Source organism: Diabrotica undecimpunctata, chromosome 3, assembly GCF_040954645.1.
Source record: "Diabrotica undecimpunctata isolate CICGRU chromosome 3, icDiaUnde3, whole genome shotgun sequence".
Lineage (NCBI taxonomy): Eukaryota > Metazoa > Arthropoda > Insecta > Coleoptera > Chrysomelidae > Diabrotica > Diabrotica undecimpunctata.
This window is the reverse complement of record NC_092805.1, coordinates 93259528-93282189: the sequence shown is the minus strand read 5'-3', so window position 1 is coordinate 93282189 and position 22662 is coordinate 93259528. Positions and strand designations below refer to the sequence as shown.

Genomic DNA, 22662 nt, shown 5'->3' with positions numbered 1-22662 from the left:
TTGAAAGATATTGAAAACGCATCATATCATCAAACGCGCATATCCCTCAACTTTACTTTATATATATATATATATATATATATATATATATATATATATATATATATATATATATATATATATATATATATATATATATATATATATATATATTTAAACCTCGAGCTAAGATAATTATTATTACAAGAATTAATATTAAACTGAACAGTCTTCCAGGCTGAACTGCCACGATTATCATTGCGCCAAGCTTTCGACATCCTCTTCGATGTCTTGTTCGGGGCTTCCGAGGTCTCAGACACTACTACACTGATCACTAATAAATGCATTACTGGTACTAGAAACAGAGGACGGTTCATTTATACCGTGACGTGCTTTGTGTGGTGGTTGGCGTGGAGGTTAGCGTGAGGATTGGCGCGAAAATTAACACGAGGGTTGACGCGATTATTTCTGACAGTAGGATTTTGATTGACGGGTGTCAACTAGACCCACTGAGCTCTCTAGTTTAAAACAAGCCCTCATCCAAAACGGTTACCGTGAAAATCACATCGATAGGAGCATCCACAGACATTAATCTCCCACTCAATCTCATCCCAAAGACTCAGATCCTCATCATACGAAAGCTTTCCTTTCTTACATCAAAGGTGTCACTGACAAAATCGACAAAATTCCTAAACCAAGAGAAATAAAGACAATATACCCTCCAACAAAATTTTTCATCTCTTGTCCGATCAATCAAAGACATCATTCCAAATAAACAACACGGAGTTTATGAAATTCCTTCAGCAGACTGCCCCGATCCTATATAGGCCAAACAAATCGTAGAATCCAAAATAGGATTTATGAAAATTCCATTTCTGTTCGCAATTCCAACTCAATTTCAGCTCTAGGTCAACATAATCTTCATATAGGTCACAAAATTGATTTTGAAAACTCCAGAACAGAGACTTTGTTTTGGTCTAAAAAGTGTTCAAGATTTTAATATTTTTAGTGGAAGTCCTAATTTCTGTATTTTGCTTAAACAATTTAACTAATTTTGGTGTTAAAGTTAGTATATATGGTACAGAAAAATAACATAGGATATTTAAACCCTCTATCTCCTCTACTAGTTGTATATCATTCAAATTAACATCAAATAATTATTTCGTCAAAGTTATAATTATAGTCATTCGTCAGAATGTTTATCGAAGTTAACGTATCATTTAGTAACCACGAGTTTAATTTTTTGATTATTAGTTTTATCTAAATGTAAACTTTCACTTTTAGATTGTCTTAAGAAAAGAAATATAATTTCCGAAAGGTTGACTATGCTCAAAGAGTTTTAGTTTTAGCCCAAAATAAATTGGCTGCATTCCCCAAGAATAAAAATAGTTTGTATATATATATAGTTTGTATGTATATATATATATATATATATATATATATATATATATATATATATATATATATATAAATTCATGGACAAAAATATCTAATATTTTGGAATTTTTAAATTTTTTTTGTAATCACTGATATTACTCATATAGTAGACTCAATTGGCTTGAAATATTTTGCGTTTGTTTAGTGTTTAGCGTCATTCTTGCATTTTATCATAAAAAACCTTCTTCACGTAAATAAACAATATTGAATAATTGTGTACGAGGAAGAATATACACAAAAGATATCGCACGACGTCTCAGGGAAGTCAATTTACAGTTTCGAATACTTTAAAAAAATATCACGAGACAGGAAACAAAAATAGTTAGACGAAGATTAAAATAAACAAACTGAAAACCTAGACGCCATACCAAAGTTCCACGTCTTCTCCAAATCATTAAGCTCGTTGTTTAGAATTTGCAAGAACACATATTCAGTGTAATTATCGGCAACTGGAAAAATGTTCTTTTCACTGATGAGACCAGAATCCTATTATGGAAGCCAAATGGTCGAAACCACATCAACAGAAAAGTTGGAGAACGATTCGCCACCTGCAATCTCTCCCAGACCGTTAGTTTTGGAGATGATGCCATAATGCTTTGGCGAGGTATTAGTTAGGAAGGACGCACCGCACTTGTGGAAGTGATTGGACTGATGACTGGTGACACATTCAAAACATCCTGCAAGATCATGTTCAATTTGAAGATGGGATTCGCCACCATTTTGCCCGAATTTAAATCGAATAGAGCACATGTGGGATCAGCTAAAACGCCACATACGACGAAAAATGATAGAGCAGCTTTGGTTTGCTGCACAGGATGAATAGAATACAATTCCACAAGAATGTGTCCGAAATTGACTTGCAAGCATGGCGAGAAGGATGCAAGCAGTAATAAGAACTAGAGGGGGAATACTCGTTACTAATCATGCACCTGTTTCAGTTAAAAAGAATTATAAGCAATTTAAATTAGCATTTAAGTTTAGAGTAAAATAGCCTTATTTTCTCTGCACAAAAACTTAAAATTGTTCATTAAATATTGTTAAAATAATTCTTCTTCACAATAAACTAATTTTTCACAATAAACTCTATTTCAAAATGATTAAAGCAATAAGGATCATATACGATTTACCCAAGCCAAGACAGACACCGCCTGGTCTAATTGTGATCGTAAACATAATACAATAAACTCAAAATTAATTAGCCTGGATCTTTGTCATTTCGTCGATGTTAACTCATAGAGCTTTAGCACTCGAATATTTAACAGTTTAAAATGGTATAAAACACGATTTGACAATATTCAACATATCGTTTTAAGTTTGTGAATCTCTTTAAGTTTATTAAAAAAAATAAATACAAAATTATAGAAAATGCGAAATTAGCTCATATGTCTTACCTTTTTTTGAAAACTCCTTTTTTTAAAGGCTTTTCAACATCACGTTTGTATGTGCTAGGATTAAATACGTCATCGATGCTTATTTTTGATCTTTGCTTTACTCCTTTTTCCAAATTAAATTGCTGTCTTGGTTTATTGCATGGAGGACCTCCCACAAAGGTTTCACATTTTCGTTTAGGATGTAGAAGAGGAGGCTGATACAGGTTATTAGGATAAGCAGTGTGTTGAGGAGAAAGTTGGGTTAGAGTTTTATTTCCCGTTCCTCTGCAATAGCAAGTTTTACTTTCTTTAGTTTTAGATTCTTTTTTAGGTGGTTTACTTGCTCGTTTTTCCATAATTTCTGATGAACATAAAATACACGTGCAGGAACTATGACAAGTGCACACTTTAATATCGGTTTTAGACGAACGCTTTTTTCTGGGCCTTTTACTATCAGTTACCTCAAGCGGAGGAGGTATGTCTTTATAAGATAGTTTTGATACAAAGTCAGGTACTTCCGACGAGTGTCTTTTATCGCTTTTGCTTAGTTTATCTCTACCATTACCGACCTTTTCAGTTTGGCTTTTTTTATCAATGCTGTCAAATTCTATAATCGGTTTATCTACATATATGGCTTCACCTACGTCGTCTAAATGTTTAACTCTTTCACTCAAAACAGTTTCACCTAGTTCTGTATCAATTAGTCTAATAAGCTGTTCAGAACTACTTGATACACCTCCATCTATAGGACGTACAACATGAGGTGGATAAACACCAATTTCTCCTGTTTTCGTAAAAGTTCCAGCTGGGGAAGCAGTTATCAGTTTTACACTTTCTTCTTCTAGCTGTATGTCTCCACTTGGAGCTATTACACTAGTTTTTTCAGTTATGGTGGAATCTTCAGGCACAATTGAAGAAATGGGAATATTCTCATGTGTAACTTGAGTTTTAATTAACGGCTCACTTATTTCAGCAACTTTTTCTTGATCATTTAATATTTGATATTCACCAATGTCTAATGCGTGCAATGAATAATATTTTTCACCTGTTTCCGTTGTTTTAATTGTATCACTAGGTTTAGACATATCATCCTTTACAGTTGGAACGTCTGCTTCAAAGGTTTTCAAAACTATTTCGTCAATTTTTTCAACAGATTTAACGGCTGACGTTTCTGCGGTAATTGGAGGCATGGGAAGACTGTCAGATATAAATTTACCCTCAAGTTGTTGCCCACTTGCTGTGACAGATTTTTCTTTTTCCTGTAATATTTGATCTAGTTCATCATTATCTATTGTACTGGATATTGGATATTGTTGTTCATTTGCCGTTGGAGTTGTTTCACTAGGTTCAAACTTTCTTAAAACCGTTTCTTCAGTTTTTATAACAGATCCATCAGGCGTAAAAGTCTTCACTTTTTCTGTGCTAATTGCACTTTCAGGCATAATTTCAGGTTTGGATAGATCTTCACTTGTTTTTATTGCTGATTTAATAACAGATCCATTGGTGCCTAGAATAATATCTTTTTCTCTGATAATGGCACCTTTAGCAGTAATTAACGGTGTAGAAATATCATCTGTAATTTGACTTTTAATTGGTAGTTCACTTATTTGAGCAGCTTTATCGCTATCCTTCAATACGTCATCTGCTCCATCTTTAGCTATTATGCCAGATGGTGGATAATATTCTCCATTTGTTATTACAAGTTCTTCACTAAGTTGAGATATATCTTGATCAGAAATACTTGAAATTTTTCGTGTAATTATGATACTTTCAGGTGTAATTGCAACTGTGGGAAGACTATCAGGTGTATCTTTGCTTTTAATTGGTAAGTCACTTAATGTAGCAGCTTTTTCTTTATCCTTTAGTACTTCATCTGCTCCATCTTTAGCTATTACGCTGGATAATGGATATGGCCCATTTACGGTTGTACCCGCCTCACTAGGTTGGGACATAACTTTATCGGTCTTTATAGTGGCAGCATCCGTTTCCGAATAACTTAATATTTTTTGTTTCATAGTGACACTTTCACGTGCAATTAATCGTATGGGTAAACTATCACTTGTAACTCGTTTTTTAATTGGTAGCCTATTTAATGAACCAGATTTTTTTTGTTTCATAATGACACTTTCAGGTGTAATTGTTGGTGTGGGAAAACTATCACTTGTAGCTCGAGTTTTAATTGGTAGCCCATTGGAAGCACCTTTTTCTTTATCCTTTAATGCGTCATCTAGTCCATCTTTATCTGGTATTCCAGGTACTGATCTGGGTTGAGATTTTATTTCATCAGTTTTTATAGTATCAGCGTTTGTTTCTGAATAAGTTTTTCGTGTGATAATGTCACTTTCAGGAGTAATTGAAGATATGGGAAGACTGTCAGGTGTAATTTGCCTTTGAATCGGTAACTCACTTACTGTAGCAGCTTCTTCTCTGTCGGTTAATACTTCATTTTCTTTATCTTTAGCTATTAAACCTGGTATTTGATAATGTTGTCCATTTTTAGTTGTAACTGTCTCAGTAATTTCAGACACACCCACACTGATCTTCGTAGTTAAAGCATCCTCTAGTGTAACGCTTCCTTTAGCAGTAATTTTATCTAGTTGCATATCAGTGTTATCATTTTCTGGTACACCATCTTGAGGTGTGCTTATATCTTTTTTTATATCAATATCAAGAAGATTATCACTTTTATCTACTACTATAATTGGTTTATCTTTTTGTGTTATATTGGTATCGGATCTTTCATCTAAATCATTACTTCTAGTTAAAACCCCTTCTATTTGTTGAGATATTTTTTGTGTTCCTATATCAATTTCATGTGGACTTTCTCTACTTTTAAATTTAGTTTTAAGTTGATTTGTGTAACTGTATATATCGTTTTGTTCTGGAATGATCTCTTCTGATTTTACAATTGCTTTTTCTAAAATTTTATCCTTATCAACAAGTGTTTCATCTTGTTTTATTGACTTACTATCAGGTAATAAAATGGTACCGCCTGGAGAAAGTCTACTTCCCGTTGGATAAATACTACCGTCTGGTCCTACGACGGTACCATCTTCTTGGACAACTGTACCGTCAGGCAACATAAAGCTTTGGTTTAATTCTATTGATTTTTTAAGAGGAAGAACCTGCCCGTCGAAAGATTTGACAGTTCCGTTAGGGTAAACAATGTTTCCGTCTGGTCTTAAAATAGTTCCATCTGATAATAATTTGCTACCCAAGGGTTGTATACTTCCACCTGACTCTATAATGTATCCTTCAGGTAGTTGATGTTTTTGACCTGACTTATCATCGGGTAATAAAATGGTACCGCCTGGAGAAAGTCTACTTCCCGTTGGATAAATACTACCATCTGGTCCTACGATGGTACCATCTTCTTGGACAATTGTACCGTCAGGCAACATAAAGCTTTGGCTTAATTCTATTGATTTTTTAAGAGGAAGAACCTGCCCGTCGAAAGATTTGACAGTTCCGTCAGGGTAAACAATGTTTCCGTCTGGTCTTAAAATAGTTCCATCTGATAATAATTTGCTACCCAAGGGTTGTATACTTCCACCTGGCTCTATAATGTATCCTTCAGGTAGTTGATGTTTTTGACCTGACTTACCATCGGGTAATAAAATGGTACCGCCTGGAGAAAGTCTACTTCCCTTTGGATAAATACTACCATCTGGTCCTACGATGGTACCATCTTCTTGGACAATTGTACCGTCGGGCAACATAAAGCTTTGGCTTAATTCTATTGATTTTTTAAGAGGAAGAACGTGCCCATCGAAAGATTTGACAGTTCCGTCAGGGTAAACAATGTTTCCATCTGGTCTTAAAATAGTTCCATCTGATAATAATTTGCTACCCAAGGGTTGTATACTGCCATCTGGCTCTATAATGTATCCTTCAGGTAGTTGATGTTTTTTTGTCTGTTTACTTAAATCAGTTTGTATAGTACTTCCGTTTAACGGAAACGGACGAAAAGTAGTCGTTAATGGCTGAATATCCCCATCATGTGTTATAATAGTTCCATCTGGCCTTTGAATATTTCCGTTAGATAATACACGACTTCCATCAGGAAGTACAACTCCTCTTGGAATTATTTCCTTATCTTGAGCTACTCTTTTTTTATCTAAACGAAGGAGCATTCCATGTTTTATTGCGATATCTTGAGCATCAAGGACTATTCTGTCTTTTGTAGAACCATTTTCTCGAAAAACACCATCTAGAGTTATAATTTCGTCCGAAGCAGAATGGTATTCGTCATCTAAAACCAAATGTGTGTTAGATTTATAGCAATTAGGTATATATAATGGTGATAATAAATTGTAATCTTAAATAAAGATGATAGACGTTTAAAATTTTAGTATCCAAAACATTGTTAAAGTAAAAAATGTATAGAAATGTAGAAAATGTAGCAGGATTTTTTTACAAATACATTGTGAACAAGATAGGTAAAAACATCTATAAACTGTTTAAAAAAATAATAATCAGAAGGCCGATATCATCGATCAAAAAAGGACGAATCAGATTTTCCTAATCGGAATTTTTACTATCAAATCAACTTTTAGCAATATTTGTCATTTGGATCTATTTATTTATTTAAAACTCGGCAACAACTTCCAACTTCACAAGAAAATTAAGCAAATTGCTGGGATCTTAAAAAAAAAACAAGTTAATGGTATATATGATGACCAAGACGAACTAGTAATGTACCCTCTCGATATAGTTAGTATTTTAAATGTACGCAGCTAATTTGTTTAACGATAAACAAAGGGTCAGGCTATCGCGTTGTGGTGTGCACATTCTAAAAAAAAAATGAATGACGTGCACTTTATGCTTCATGCTATGGCATACTGGACGAGCCATATAGTCTATAGTTAACACCTTGAGGTATAAGCGGTAACACAAAGTATATTAATACTCTCACGTTTATGAAACGCACCTGGTGAATCATAAGGATCTTCACATTTTACTCTGTTTCAACTTCTGTTGAGTGAAATGTCTTTAATCTTTCCTATCGGCCACTCTTGGGTCACTATATTTCTTCCTACTATATACTCATTCACCGAGTGATTCCCGATATAAGCAATCCTTTACTAATTGACCAACGGCTTCGGGTGGATGTGTTAGTAAGTGGTAGGGTAGTTTTTTGTGCTGCGGTTGAGAAATTGAGAAACATTATATTAAAGATCGTCAGATTTTCCTAGAACAATAACCATTCAAAATACGGTCAATCATCATTGCGATGATTGGGCTGGAGACGGGCTCGCACCGACACTATTCAACCTGACTCGTGATAAGACAACTGAATATAGGAAAAGGTAATCTCAATCACTAAATCAATACAGATTGTCGCCTATGCCGATGACATTAGCAGACCGAACTAGAAATAAATATTCAAAAGACAAAAATGTAACCAGAAAAGAGCTAGGGGAAACAGAGGCACAGTTGAATTAGAGGACGATATTGAAACTGTAGAAAGTTCACATATCTGGGAGTCACATAAAATACGGATGGAACAGAAGAACCAGAAATTCAAAGAACAATAGTAAAGGGAAACAAAGCTTACTTTTCACTCCAATGTGTTCACTGTCCATGTGTTCCACTCCACAAACACACCCCGGAGATCAAAAATCAGGGTCTACAAAACTATTATCAGTCCAATAGTATGTTATGATGCGAGACATGGGTTATAACAGAAGACACAAAACGAAAGCTGGAAATCTTTGAAAGAAAAGTCCTAAGAAAGATATTTGGACCTATTAACGAAAACGGAGTATGGAGATCCAGATACAACCATGAACTTTACCAACTGTTTTTATTTTCATAGACTTCGATGGGCTGGTCATGTAGTGAGAATGGGGACTAAAAAATTGCCAAAAAGAGCCCCAGACAATAAAATGCAGGTCGCAAAACCAAAACGAAGGCCACGGAAAAGGTGTGAAATGAAGTGGCCGCGGAAGCGCAAAATTTGCTAGACGTGAGAACCTAGAGATGATCGGCGCGGGACCGGTAAGGTTGGAGGCATAGTTTGGAGGAGGTAAGGCGCGATTTGGGCTGTAGCGCCATTGGAGGGAAAGAGAGAGAGAGAGAAAGTGCGAGACAGATAGTGCGACAATCTTTTCGGAAATGGCTGTATATGCGAATCGGTTTAATGTATTATATCATCACTATGGAGTTAGAAATGAGAGATAAGAAATCTTGGTTAACTTACTACAAGCCCACAAATACTATGCAATGAACACATTCTATAAGAAAAAACCTCAAAGAAAGTGGACGTGGCTATCCCCAGACGGAAAATCTCAGAACGAAATAGATTACATACTGTGTAACAAAACAGATATCATACAGGACGTAACAGTAATAAATACGGTGTCAGTAAGTAGCGATCACCGAATGGTTAGAGCTAAATTAGAGATAAAACATAATAAAAATAGAAATAAATTACAAAAAAACTTGGAATATAGACACAGATAAACTAAAATCTAATACAGAACAATATAAAAGCAAGTTAAAATCTGCGAAAGTATCAAATCTAGATAGACTTAGTTTAAATAAAATCAATGAAGTCATAACAAAAGAACTATTAAATGCAAGCTCAGAAGTGGCAACCGCTAACAGAAAACGAAAATCCAAAATAAGTGTAGAATCATAAAACATGCTGAAACAAAGAAAAGATCTTCCGAGATAAAACAAAAGAGACACTGCAGAATTTAAAGAGCTTATTCGAGTAATAAGAAAACAGATAAAAGAGGACATTAAAAAACATCAAGAATACCGTATAAAACAAGTCATAGAGAAAAACTGAAGTCTCAAATGCACCAAACCGAAACTAGGAAAGAAAAACATAATAACCATTAAAAATGAACAAGGACAACTAGAAAAAAGTAAATCTGATATAGCAAACTCAATTGAAAAGTTCTAACTCTAACTCTTTTAATGTCAACTTAGAAGTGATGCCCGAAATAAACCACGAAGAAATAGAGAGCAGCAAAAGAAATAAAAAGGAATGAAGCTCATGGAAGCGATGGAATCCTAGTAGAAATGCTGAATGAAGGCGGAGAAGAAGCCATCACATATCTAAAAATACTATTCAATAAATGTCTAGTCGAAGGAAACATACCCGAACAATGGAATACTACTAAAACAATACTAATTCACAAAAAGGGAGACACCACAGACCTGATAAATTATCGACCAATTTCACTTCTTTCACAACTTTACAAAACCTTTATAAAGATTATTACAAACAGATTGTGGGAGAACAGTGATACCAAGCCAACCCCGGTGATTAGTAAAATTCTAAACCCAGAAAAAGACTTCACTGTCCCACAGTTCCTTGCGATTTTTACTTCTTCGCTTGAAGACCCTTCGATTTAGTGGACCACCCAGAGTTTCAGTAATTACGACCAACTGATAATGTTAACGAATCACTAGGTACCCTGAGAAACCCTGTATTATTGAATATAAATTTTTATATTCTAATAGGACAACCTGTAAATCCAACAACAAACTATGTCTAGAAATAAAATCCAATAAATTATGAAAGTCGGTTTAATATAAAATAATATAACAAATTCTTGTGTAGCTTAGGTAAAATGACATAATGTATTTTAATCATTAAATACCTACATAAAGAAATAAACATTTACATACCCTAAGGATTGGTACCAACCTATTTATACGATAGGACTGGACAATTCTATCCTATCCTTAAACCCTAAAGGTTTTAGTTAGGTTAATTATAGTTGAATTTTAATGTTAATACTAACTTATTTACTGAATACTATTTTTAAATGCAATATTAGAACTTAGTAAAATCCAATCTGTATAAACGATTTATTGCAAAAATGATTGAATAAAACTACTAAAAAACTGCGGATTGGTGAGAAATTTGTTCAGTCATATTGTATATTTTTTATTTTCTTAAAGGCCTTAGCGCGTTACCGAAACCTAGGTTTTTAAAGAAAAAGAAAGCACAATAGTCTACTTATTGATGTTCTTCGGACTCTTATTAGGTGTCGAATTATTCGTTGGCCTAGATTTCAGCTATGCCCTATGCTGCATTTTATATTGGGTAAAATTTACCTTGCTTTTCCAAAAGTTGTTGTAAAACCATCTACCATTTCACCTTCAGCACTTTAACTTTTTACACAGAACGTACATACTAAGTTCGTTACACTAGAACTAACATTAACGATTATTAGAAGTAATTTTTAACTGCCGGAATTGCGGCATAATCCATTTCATCAACATGACAACATTTCACTTTCCCAGTCTTCTCTCCAATGTCTTTTTGTTTTTCATTTCTTGCTATTAAGTAACCTTGGACGAACCCATCCATATTTTTGTATAGGCTGCAAAACTAGTTCTGATATTTGGGCGAGACATGTCCATCTCGCTTTAATTCGTATCATACGCAATAGATAACTATTCTTACACTTTAGAAAAAGACCCCTTGATATGACCACAGAAATAATTCCTTTATTAACATTTGAACAGCGGCGTGCTTTATTTTTTTTTTATTAATATTATATTTTATTTAAAAATGTTATCGTTACAGAACCGTAACATTTTTCCCCCGGCTTGGGAAATTCCCAAGACCCAATTTCGGGAGAAATTTTTGTTCCCCTCGGAACCTCAGGCCGTAACCTTTTCCAAGTTAATGTTACATTTTCCCTTTAAGTCTACTATTTTAGTCATATTTACTAGACTTTCCTTCTCGAAAGCCAGCATCTCCTTTTCTAAAGGTAGAATACATAATTTAGTAATGGGTCTGGTATATATACCAGTAGATGTCCTTACTTCCACATTTCGCACCTTACCGTCCGAACCCGGATGTATTTTTATTACTCTTGCCAATTTCCATTTCATTGGTGGCAAATTATCGTCTTTTAGTAAGACTAGGTCATTTAATTTCAAATTGTCCCGCTCTAAATACCACTTATTACGGGCCTGGAGTTCAGATAAATAGTCTAAACTCCAGCGTTTCCAAAAGGTTTGTTGAATTCGAGTTAACTTTTCGTATACAGACAGTCTGTTTTCATTAACATTTAAAATATCCCTTTCAGGTAAATTCACTAGACTTTCTCCTATTAGAAAATGTCCGGGGGTGAGACTACTTAAGTCATTTGCATCGTTGGAGATGGGTGTCAGAGGGCGAGAGTTCATCACGGCCTCTATTTGGGTTAACACCGTATAGAATTGTTCGAAAGTTAATTTAGTATCACCTAACATCCTATAAATGTGATATTTGGCCCTTTTTACGCCAGCTTCATGCAAGCCACCCTGATGGGGTGCTTGAGGTGTTAAAAATTTAAATTCTATGAAATTATTTAAACAATAATTCTTTATTTCCGCCTTTACCTCCGACTTCTGGAAAAAAGTTTTTAATTCTTTATATTTGTTTCGACATCCCCAAAAACACGTACCGTTATCTGACAAAATAGATTTCGGCAACCCCCTTCTACTTACAAAACGTTTTAGTGCCATTATATATGCCTCTGTAGACAAATCGGAAACTAATTCCAAATGAACGGCTTTTGTAACCGTGCATACAAAAACTGCCATGTAACATTTAACTAATGAGGCCTTTCGCAATGTAGAAGTTTTAATCTGAAAATATCCCCCATAGTCTACCATTACATTTGTAAAGGCTCGGTTGGGCGTTACCCTATTGGCAGGTAATTCTGCCATCAACTGCTCGGCATTTCTCTGCTTATACCTAAAGCATACGTGACAAGATCTAACAATCTTTTTTATCATTTTTAAACCGTTCATAGGCCAGTACCTAGTACGGAAATTTCCTAACACTGTTTGAGCACCTGCGTGGTGCAAACGAATGTGTTCTCTTTTTAACAATAGATAAACAATTTTATAATTACTGGGTAACAAAATAGGGTGTTTTTGATCGTAATTTAAATAAGTATTACCTAAACGGCCTCCCACTCTTATAAGTTTTAAGTGTGGGTCCACAAAAGGACACAATTTCTGTATAGATTTATTTTTTACAAAGTTATTTTTTGTTAACTCCTGAAATTCTAAATTTAAATTTTGTTTTTGAATATTTTTTACAATTAAAATCTCTGCTCGGTCTAATTCCTCGACAGTAATTTTACCCGTCTGGGTTTGCAATTTATTGCGTGAATTTTTTAAATTATTCACAAACCTATTTACAAAGGCTATAGTATACAAGAGTTTAGTAAACGTTGACGTTTTATTAAATAATTCGGAAAATATATCTTTTGTTTCGACATGTCTTACCACTAAGGCTACCTTTTGCTTCTTAAGCTCCGTGTCAGTGTTATAATCAACATTCAATTTAAATTGTGTATAATCAATATTTTTATTTAACAAGAATTCAGGTCCGTTCCACCATAATTTATTATCAATTAATTGAGCAATTTTAATTTTACGCGTAGGAATATCCGCGACGTTCAATTTAGTGGGTATGTGATGCAATATGATATTTTTTGATATGTTTTGGAATTTTTTTACCCTGTTTGCCACAAAAACATTCCAATTTGTTTCTGGGGACTTTACCCAATATATTGCTATCTCTGAATCGCACCATAAGTGTATCTGTTTTACTTCCAAAACGGAGGACAAGGTTTCATATACCTTTTGGGAGAGTTCTGCACTCAGTAACAGAGCAGATAACTCTAATCGTGGTATCGTGGTGACCTTCAACGGAGCAACCCTAGTTTTAGCGGTTAGCAACCGGCTAGTTACAGTATCATCTTGATACACTGCCCGCACATAAATACAACAATAGAAACAAGTGGCGCTTGCGTCACTAAATGAATGTATTTCTATGGATTTTATTACTTTATTTATTTCAAAAAGACACCTAGGAATTTTTAAATTTTCTATAAGAGGCAATTCTTTTAATAATTGCTCCCATTCATGCAATATTTCAGGATCTTTCAAATTTTCATCCCAACCTAATTTAAGGCTCCATAATTTTTGTATTATTAATTTCCCCTGTACTATCACCGGAGCTAATAACCCAAATATATCGTACCATTTAGCTACAGTAGCTAAAATGCCTCTCTTTGTGAGGTTTTTCTCTGAATTTTCCAGAGAAAATGTGTACATAAATTCGTCGCGTGGAGCGCACCATTTGGTACCTAAAACTTTATTCACTTGTTCTATATTTTCCTCCGTATGTAAGTGATATTCTTTTATCGGAGTTGTACAAATTTCATTTATGAACTCTTGATCATTCGATCCCCATTTATGAAGGTTAAAACCGGCTTTATTTAATATTTCGTTAAGACCGGTATATATATTTTTTAAATCCTCTTTATGTTGACATCCTGTAAGTATATCGTCAACCCAAGTCTGGTTAAGCAGGCTAATCGAGGCTCCTTTATGTTTATCTTTGTTAATCTCCGCGATTTGATTTAAAACCCTAGTGGACAACCAGGGTGAACAGGTCAGACCGAAAGGAAGCCTATTCATTTGATAGTGTTCAAAATTATCTGTGGGGTTTTCTCTCCACAAAAAATTTAATAAATACAGTTGATTAGGATCGACACGGACTTGTCTAAACATTTTTTCTATATCCGCCATTAAAATATAACTAAATGTACGGAACCTTAATAGTATTTCATACAAATTGGGTTGTACTTGCATTCCTTTGTATAGGACATCATTCAAGGACAAACCAGTATTCGTTTTTGCTGAACAGTCAAAAACGACGCGCACTTTCGTAGAGGAGCTTTCTGTTTTTATTACCGCAAAATGTGGCATATAGTATTTTTGTACATTATGTACATTTTTATACTCCTGCGAATTTTCTACCTTTTCAACATGTCCGCTGTCTATATACTCCTGTATAACTTGTTTATATTCCAGGAACGCTTCTGGAGCAGTTCTAAATTTATTTTCCAATGCACGAAACCTCTTTTCTGCCTGGTATCTTGAACTTCCTAAATCTTTTATTTGATCATTTTCTGGTAGAGTAACTTGATAGGCACCATCCTGTAGTATTATTGTATTTTTCTGAAAGTGCTCCTCCAGTACTTCATCCTGCGTCCGGTCCATCATCACTTCAGGGATGCTCTCCAATTCCCAGAACTTCTTTACATATTTTTCTAATGAAGATTCCGTATTCGAATGGAGTGAAAATGTAGAGTGAACATTATTTACACAAGCTACAAAAGAATTCGCATCCGTCAGTGCATATCGAGGAACCGAACCACACAAGATATGTCCGAATTTGGAATTTTGTAATATCGGTAAATTTTTACCAAGTCTTACAATGCCTTCTAGCAATATATCATAAGCATAATCGGCTCCGAGCAAGATATCGACCCTCCCCGGTATATTAAATTCTATATCTGCCAGGCTACAGTTTTCCGGCAATCGCAACTTATCTTTATTTATACGTAACTGTGGCAAATCGCCAGTGATTTTTGGCAAAATATGACATTTAATATTAAATTTATTTTTATTATTCAAAGTTGTCAAACGTAATTTTAACATTTTATTTGACACCGAAGCCTTTTCCGCGATGCCCCTTATCTGCAGCTTAGCATCTATAGGTTTCAAATTCAATTGTTCAGCAAATTGCTCTGTGCAGAAAGAAGTCTGGCTGCCTTGATCGAGCAGGATTCTGGCGACCTTTTTCTGACCCTTTACATTATATACGTACGCTTGGATAGTACCAAGCAACACAACTGTTGATTGATTACTAGAAGCATTATTAGAACAGTTGTATTTGCGGACGTACTTGCCTCATTGTCATTGACATCCGTTTTACTGTTTGTTTTATTTTTATAGCCATTATTGGCACTATTTTTATTTTTATTATTAGTAAAATTATTTTTTGAATCTTTTTTCACGTTTATATTTGAAGAACTCTCAGTTTTAGTTCTGAAATGCATTTGACTATGATGGTCTTTTGCGCAATATTTACATTTTATATCGCTTCTACAACTATCTGTATGTCCTTTTAGACATTTAATACAAAGCTTATGCTCTTTAACATATTGATATTTTTGATCGTTAAGAAGATTATTAAATTTATAGCAGTTGGTAATTTTATGGTTATTTAATTTACAATAAGTACATTCCTCGGCTTTGCTATCGTTGGAAATATGGAAACTAGCTCTCCTCTTTATTTCTAAAGACGGTCCTGTCTTTTTGAAATGGTTCAAATTTTCTAAATGTTCACAGTGTACTTTTACACTGTCTAAAAACTCCTCAAAAGTCTGTATTTCTTCGGCATGCGACCCAAATTCGAGTGCCCTTTTTGTACCATAATCCAATCGTTGCTCAACCATATTGATCATAAAAATATCCAATATTTGTTGGGGTGTTAAATTTAAATTTTTTAGTTTGTTCCAACTATTATAAGTGTTGGTATACATTTCCCGTAGGTCATTCGTTAAATTGTTTGAATGCTGTATAGGTTTATTATTTAAAAGGGTTTTAATTATATTTTTTATTAATTGCGCTTTATTTGCATATCGTGAATCTAACACCTCCCATGCTAGCCTTAGGTTTTCACCACTTACGGGTATGTTTTCTAGTAGTTTAAAAGCCTCGCCTTTTACAGACGTTTTTAAATATAGCAGCTTTTGTACTTCCGGTATTGATTCGTTCTCCATGATGAGTGACTTGAATAATTCTTTAAATGGACCATATTCTTCATTTCCATGTGAAAACACAGGTATGTTTATTTTAGGAAGAGTGACATTCACTTTCGCTTCCATCGCCATTGGCTGCCGCGTCGGTTCAGCTTCACTTGGTTGGCTGTTCAACCTCCGCATTGTCCCTTTTATTAATTTTATAGCTTCATAATAAATTTGGTCCACCATTTCATTGTCTTTATCATCTGTGAACCTTTCATCTTCTAGCAACATGAAATATGCTTCATTATATTTTTCATAATACGTCCTCAATTTTCCTAAAATCTCTTAATATCGTAAATATCTAGATCAACCTCTACGATAGAATTTTTTACTTGATTTAGGATTTGACTAATTTTTCCTTTATAAGCTGCACGGGTGGCTTTGTGGTTAGACATTTTATTTTAATATATTAATTTAAATAGGGTATTATCAAATGGTTTTTATTTTTTAAATAAAATGTTTTATATTTGTTTCAAATTATTTTATAAATTTTGAATATTCTTTCTTTCTAAAGTTTATTTCTAAAGAATTATTGCAAAAACTTTATCTTTCCTACAAAAGAACTTTATTTTGAATTTATCTTTTTAAACTTTATTTATTTTTGAAAATTGATTTCAACGTTTTAGGTATATAGAACGTTTTATAAACTCATGTATAATATGTATTATTTAAATACTGAAAAACTTCTAATTTTGGTTTTTTAAGGACTTGACATCCCTTGGTCTGTTGTAAGCAAACAAAGGGTTTGATGCAGATCAAATCTGCTTTAGAAATTATTAAGTACCTTACATAACCTAATGTTTCTTTTAGACAAAAGAATTCTATAGTTTTTATTAACTAATAGAAACATAAATAAATTTGTTGTACTCTTTTTAGTACTAATATTTTTTTTTTACTGTTTTTCTATTTGGAAAATTATTTCTGTTGCCATATTAGCTCTTTTACCATTTTTCTAGACTGTCTGCTGTTGGTTTATTCGGTCGTATACTTTTTACTTTCTTTGCTTTTCGTTTTATTAATTTTTATATTAACATTAATGTGCCCAGATTAAAGGAACAACAGATCCGTGGCTCTTTGTGCCCTAAAATTGAGGATCCGCGGTCGAAGAACCATACAAATGTGGGAGAACAGTGATACCAAGCCAACCCCGGTGATTAGTAAAATTCTAAACCCAGAAAAAGACTTCACTGTCCCACAGTTCCTTGCGATTTTTACTTCTTCGCTTGAAGACCCTTCGATTTAGTGGACCACCCAGAGTTTCAGTAATTACGACCAACTGATAATGTTAACGAATCACTAGGTACCCTGAGAAACCCTGTATTATTGAATATAAATTTTTATATTCTAATAGGACAACCTGTAAATCCAACAACAAACTATGTCTAGAAATAAAATCCAATAAATTATGAAAGTCGGTTTAATATAAAATAATATAACAAATTCTTGTGTAGCTTAGGTAAAATGACATAATGTATTTTAATCATTAAATACCTACATAAAGAAATAAACATTTACATACCCTAAGGATTGGTACCAACCTATTTATACGATAGGACTGGACAATTCTATCCTATCCTTAAACCCTAAAGGTTTTAGTTAGGTTAATTATAGTTGAATTTTAATGTTAATACTAACTTATTTACTGAATACTATTTTTAAATGCAATATTAGAACTTAGTAAAATCCAATCTGTATAAACGATTTATTGCAAAAATGATTGAATAAAACTACTAAAAAACTGCGGATTGGTGAGAAATTTGTTCAGTCATATTGTATATTTTTTATTTTCTTAAAGGCCTTAGCGCGTTACCGAAACCTAGGTTTTTAAAGAAAAAGAAAGCACAATAGTCTACTTATTGATGTTCTTCGGACTCTTATTAGGTGTCGAATTATTCGTTGGCCTAGATTTCAGCTATGCCCTATGCTGCATTTTATATTGGGTAAAATTTACCTTGCTTTTCCAAAAGTTGTTGTAAAACCATCTACCATTTCACCTTCAGCACTTTAACTTTTTACACAGAACGTACATACTAAGTTCGTTACACTAGAACTAACATTAACGATTATTAGAAGTAATTTTTAACTGCCGGAATTGCGGCATAATCCATTTCATCAACATGACAACATTTCACTTTCCCAGTCTTCTCTCCAATGTCTTTTTGTTTTTCATTTCTTGCTATTAAGTAACCTTGGACGAACCCATCCATATTTTTGTATAGGCTGCAAAACTAGTTCTGATATTTGGGCGAGACATGTCCATCTCGCTTTAATTCGTATCATACGCAATAGATAACTATTCTTACACTTTAGAAAAAGACCCCTTGATATGACCACAGAAATAATTCCTTTATTAACATTTGAACAGCGGCGTGCTTTATTTTTTTTTTATTAATATTATATTTTATTTAAAAATGTTATCGTTACAGAACCGTAACACAGATTAACAATTAAATTTGACGCATATCAACCAGTAGAACAAGCCGGATTTAGGGTACAGCACCTGTGATCATCTATATACTTTGAAAATCTTAATAGAAAATACTAACAAATACAATCTCGTATTGTCTGGCTTTTATAGATTATGAAAAAGCTTTTGATAGCGTAGAACTGTATGAAATAGAAGAAGTATTAGTCAACAACCGGATCGACTCCAGGTACAGAATATTAATACATAATATTTACGAACAAGTTGAAATGATAGTGACGTTGGGTAATGGAATCGAAACAAGACCAGTAAAAATCAACCGAGGCGTAAGACAAGGAAACAAAATATCTCCAAAATTATTTACAACTGCCCTAGAAGATATCTTTAAGTCAATAGATTGGGAGAATAGGTGAATCCCTATTAACGGAAGATACTTGAACCATCTTAGATACGCAGATGACCTAGTACTAATAGCCGACACATGGAATGATTGAGGATCTGAATACGATGATTGAGGAGCTATACACAGAATCCCTAAAAAAAGGATTGAAAATGAATTTCAGCAAAACTAAACTAATGTCAAACAAAGATGACAAACCTATGATAAACATCCAAGGGACAGAGATAGAACACGTAGACGAATATACATATCTAGATCAAAATGTCAAGGTAAGCAAAGAAAATCAGACTACCGAAATAAGCAGACGTGTAAAAATGGGATGGGCAGCATTCGGAAGACACTCATACGTACTTGAAAATAAAAATATATCTCAAAGACTACGAACCAAAGTGTTTAATTCCTGTATCCTACCTGTACTTACATATGGAGCACAAACCTGGACATTTACTAAAATAAACATGGAGAAAATCATAAAAACTCACAGAGCTATGAAACGACAGATGCTGAGTATCTCACTCAAAGACCATAAAACCAATGAAGACATTCGTAATAGAACAAAAGTAAAAGATGCTGTCGAACAGGCAACTAAACTGAAATGGAAATTGGCTGGACATAACGAACGTCTTAAGGATGGCCGATTGGAATAAAGAAATCGGAAATTGGCGGCCATATGAAGCCAAAAGACCACGAGGAAGACCGCAAGTGCGCTGGAGTGACGATAATAAAAGAACTGCAGGACCAATGTGGAAACGTCTTACAAACAACAGAGATGAATGGCGAGAATTAGAAGAGGCCTTAATAGAGAGAAGGGCTTAAAAAAATCCTCACGTATCTTATTGGGGTAATCGCTGTGTTTTCCACACATATCTTTTGGTGCTGGAATATTATCTTTCAAGTGCTTGATAAGTTCTACTCTTTTCTTACTAGGGTCATATAATGAATCAAAACTATTTCTACAAACCCTGTTTAAAGTTTATGCCGAGTTTTATATTGTATTCACAGAAACAAGAACGTTTTAGCACTCCACCTACTTTAGATCTAGATCTGGTAACCTTTTTTATAGCTATTTGCCCCCCTTCCTTAAGAAATATGACCTGTTTTTCTTTATTAGAAATATCATTAAATATTGCTAAAAGTCCGGCTTAAAAATTTCCTTAATTTTTTTTAGAAACATTTAAATTTACAGTTATAGTTTTTGCCAGTGTTCTTTTACCTTTCAGACATTTATTTTTATTTTTAATACCGATAAAAGAGCTTTCCTTCAGATTTCCATTTATTAGCAATATTTTTATTTCACTTACACATCTACTACTTCACACTACTTTTATTTCACATCTCTTGCTGGCTTCTTGTCTACTTGTTTTTCTTTATAACTGTTTGTTTCTATTCACCGTCATCACTACTACCAGTGATAAAATTTCAGTACTTAAATTAAACACAGAAAATCGTCTATGACTAGGTCCGGGGTCATCTGGAGAAAAATCGGGATCTCTGTCCGGATCGTCAAATTGTTTGTGTGAACTATTACTACTTGACACTTTGCCGTTATTTAACAAATTCTTAAAATATCATAAAATGCACAGAATACCGACGTAAATTAAAGACGAATAACAACTTACCAAACGCGGCATCTCGGCAACGAGGTCACGGCGGCGTCTTCCACATTTGAAGATGCTGCATCCAATAGGTAGAGATCTGAATATTTATTATATTTGCCTAACGAGTTACCGAAGCTGCCTCGTTTTTGTACCAATCGATAGAGCGCCTTTGAATGAACGTACATTGATTGAAAACGAAAAATCGTAAAAATATGGAGCTGCCTTCTTTTTGCACAGATGCCTTTAATTTTTGAGATAAAACCATGTTTGATTTCTTCTTAAGGTGCCCTCTCCATTACTGAAGGTTGGCTATAACTACAACAAATTGCTCTCTATCTTGAGCTCTTCTTAGTATCGAATGTGTGTTCATGCCTATCCAGTCTCTTATATTTTTCAGCCAGGAGCATTTTCTCCTTCCTGGACCTGTTTTTCCTTCCACTTTCCCTTCGATTATCAGTCGTAGGAAGTTTATTTTTCTCCTCTGTAAATATGTCCTAGACAACTCGTTTTTCTGGTTTTAACAATATTTAGGAGTTCTCTCTGCCTTCTCAGCACCTCTTTGTTGGTTACGTGCTCTGTCCCAAGAAATCTTCAGCATCCTTCGAAAAATACACATCTCAAAGACTTCTACACATCTCATACGAGAGTCCGGGAGTCCATGTTTTCACTCCGTATAGCAATATGGAATAAATGACTGTTTTTACAAATTGGTATCGGATATCCAACGATAAGGTAGAGTTTATTAGGAATTTTTTCATTCTTTGAAAAGCGGACCTAGCATAGTCTATACGAGCACATATTTCAACCTTGTAGTCAAGATCGTTTGTTATCCAGCAACCAAGATACTGGAATTTTTGTACGCGTTCTATCTGTTTGTTGTAGATACGAATATTAATGTCGGCATTTGGTGCACGTGTAACGACCATTACTTTTGTTTTATTTGTGTTTATATTTATCTCCAAGCTATCTTCCTCTCTCGTTATGGCATTCAAAAGTCGTTGCAAACCCTCAGCATTGTCCGAAATAATGACGGTGTCGTCTGCGTATCTTAAGTTGTTTACATATTTTTCGTTGATTTTTATTCCTCCTGCAATATTTTCGAGGGCATTTTGGAAGATCTTTTCGAAGTATATAATAAACAATAGTGGAGAAAGTACACAGCCCTGGCGAACTCCTCTTTTTATTGACATTTCTGCTGTCATAGATTATCTATTTTAATCGACGCCATTTCAATTTTGCCAAGAACAGAATATTACTATTATGAATACATGGTTCAAATTACCTGCGTGCAGACTATATACATGAAAATCGCCAAAAGGCAATGATAAAAATTGCGTCAGAAACCAAATAGATTATATTATAATCAACCAGAGATACCGAATAGCATACAAAGCGCAAAAACTTACCCCAGTGCAGATGTTCCTTCCGACCATACCTTGCTCGTCGCCAAATTCAAAAACACGTTGAAAAGCATAAAAAGAAAGAAAAGAGAACATAAATCAGACATGAGCTTACTCAAGTATATAGAAACGAGACAGAAGATATCACAATAACTTAACCACGAATATCGAGAACTTAAAAACAAACAAAAGGAAAATGATGTACCAGAAGAATCCGACGACTTAAACCAAATAATATGGAAAGAACTTAAGACTGTATTTCTAAAAGCTGAAAACCACCTTAAATACACGAATCAAAGAAACAAGAAACCATTGATAACTAATGAAATATTAGAAATGATGAATGTGAGACGGCAACACAAGAACAAAGACTTTAATAAATATAAAGAAATACAAAGACTAATAAGAAAAAAGATAGTGGAAGC

The 22662-nt window shown here is 34.0% G+C and overlaps 1 protein-coding gene across 1 annotated transcript in view; it reads right to left on the bottom strand.

Annotated features, from left to right (window-relative positions):
• The window catches only part of LOC140435962 (uncharacterized), a 64398-nt gene that overhangs the window by 37117 nt on the left and 4619 nt on the right, over positions 1 to 22662 (bottom strand). Inside the window, exon 3 of the mRNA XM_072524673.1 lies at positions 2808 to 7038. Coding sequence (XP_072380774.1) covers positions 2808 to 7038 — 4231 coding nt within the window. The remainder of the gene's footprint in view (positions 1 to 2807; positions 7039 to 22662) is intronic.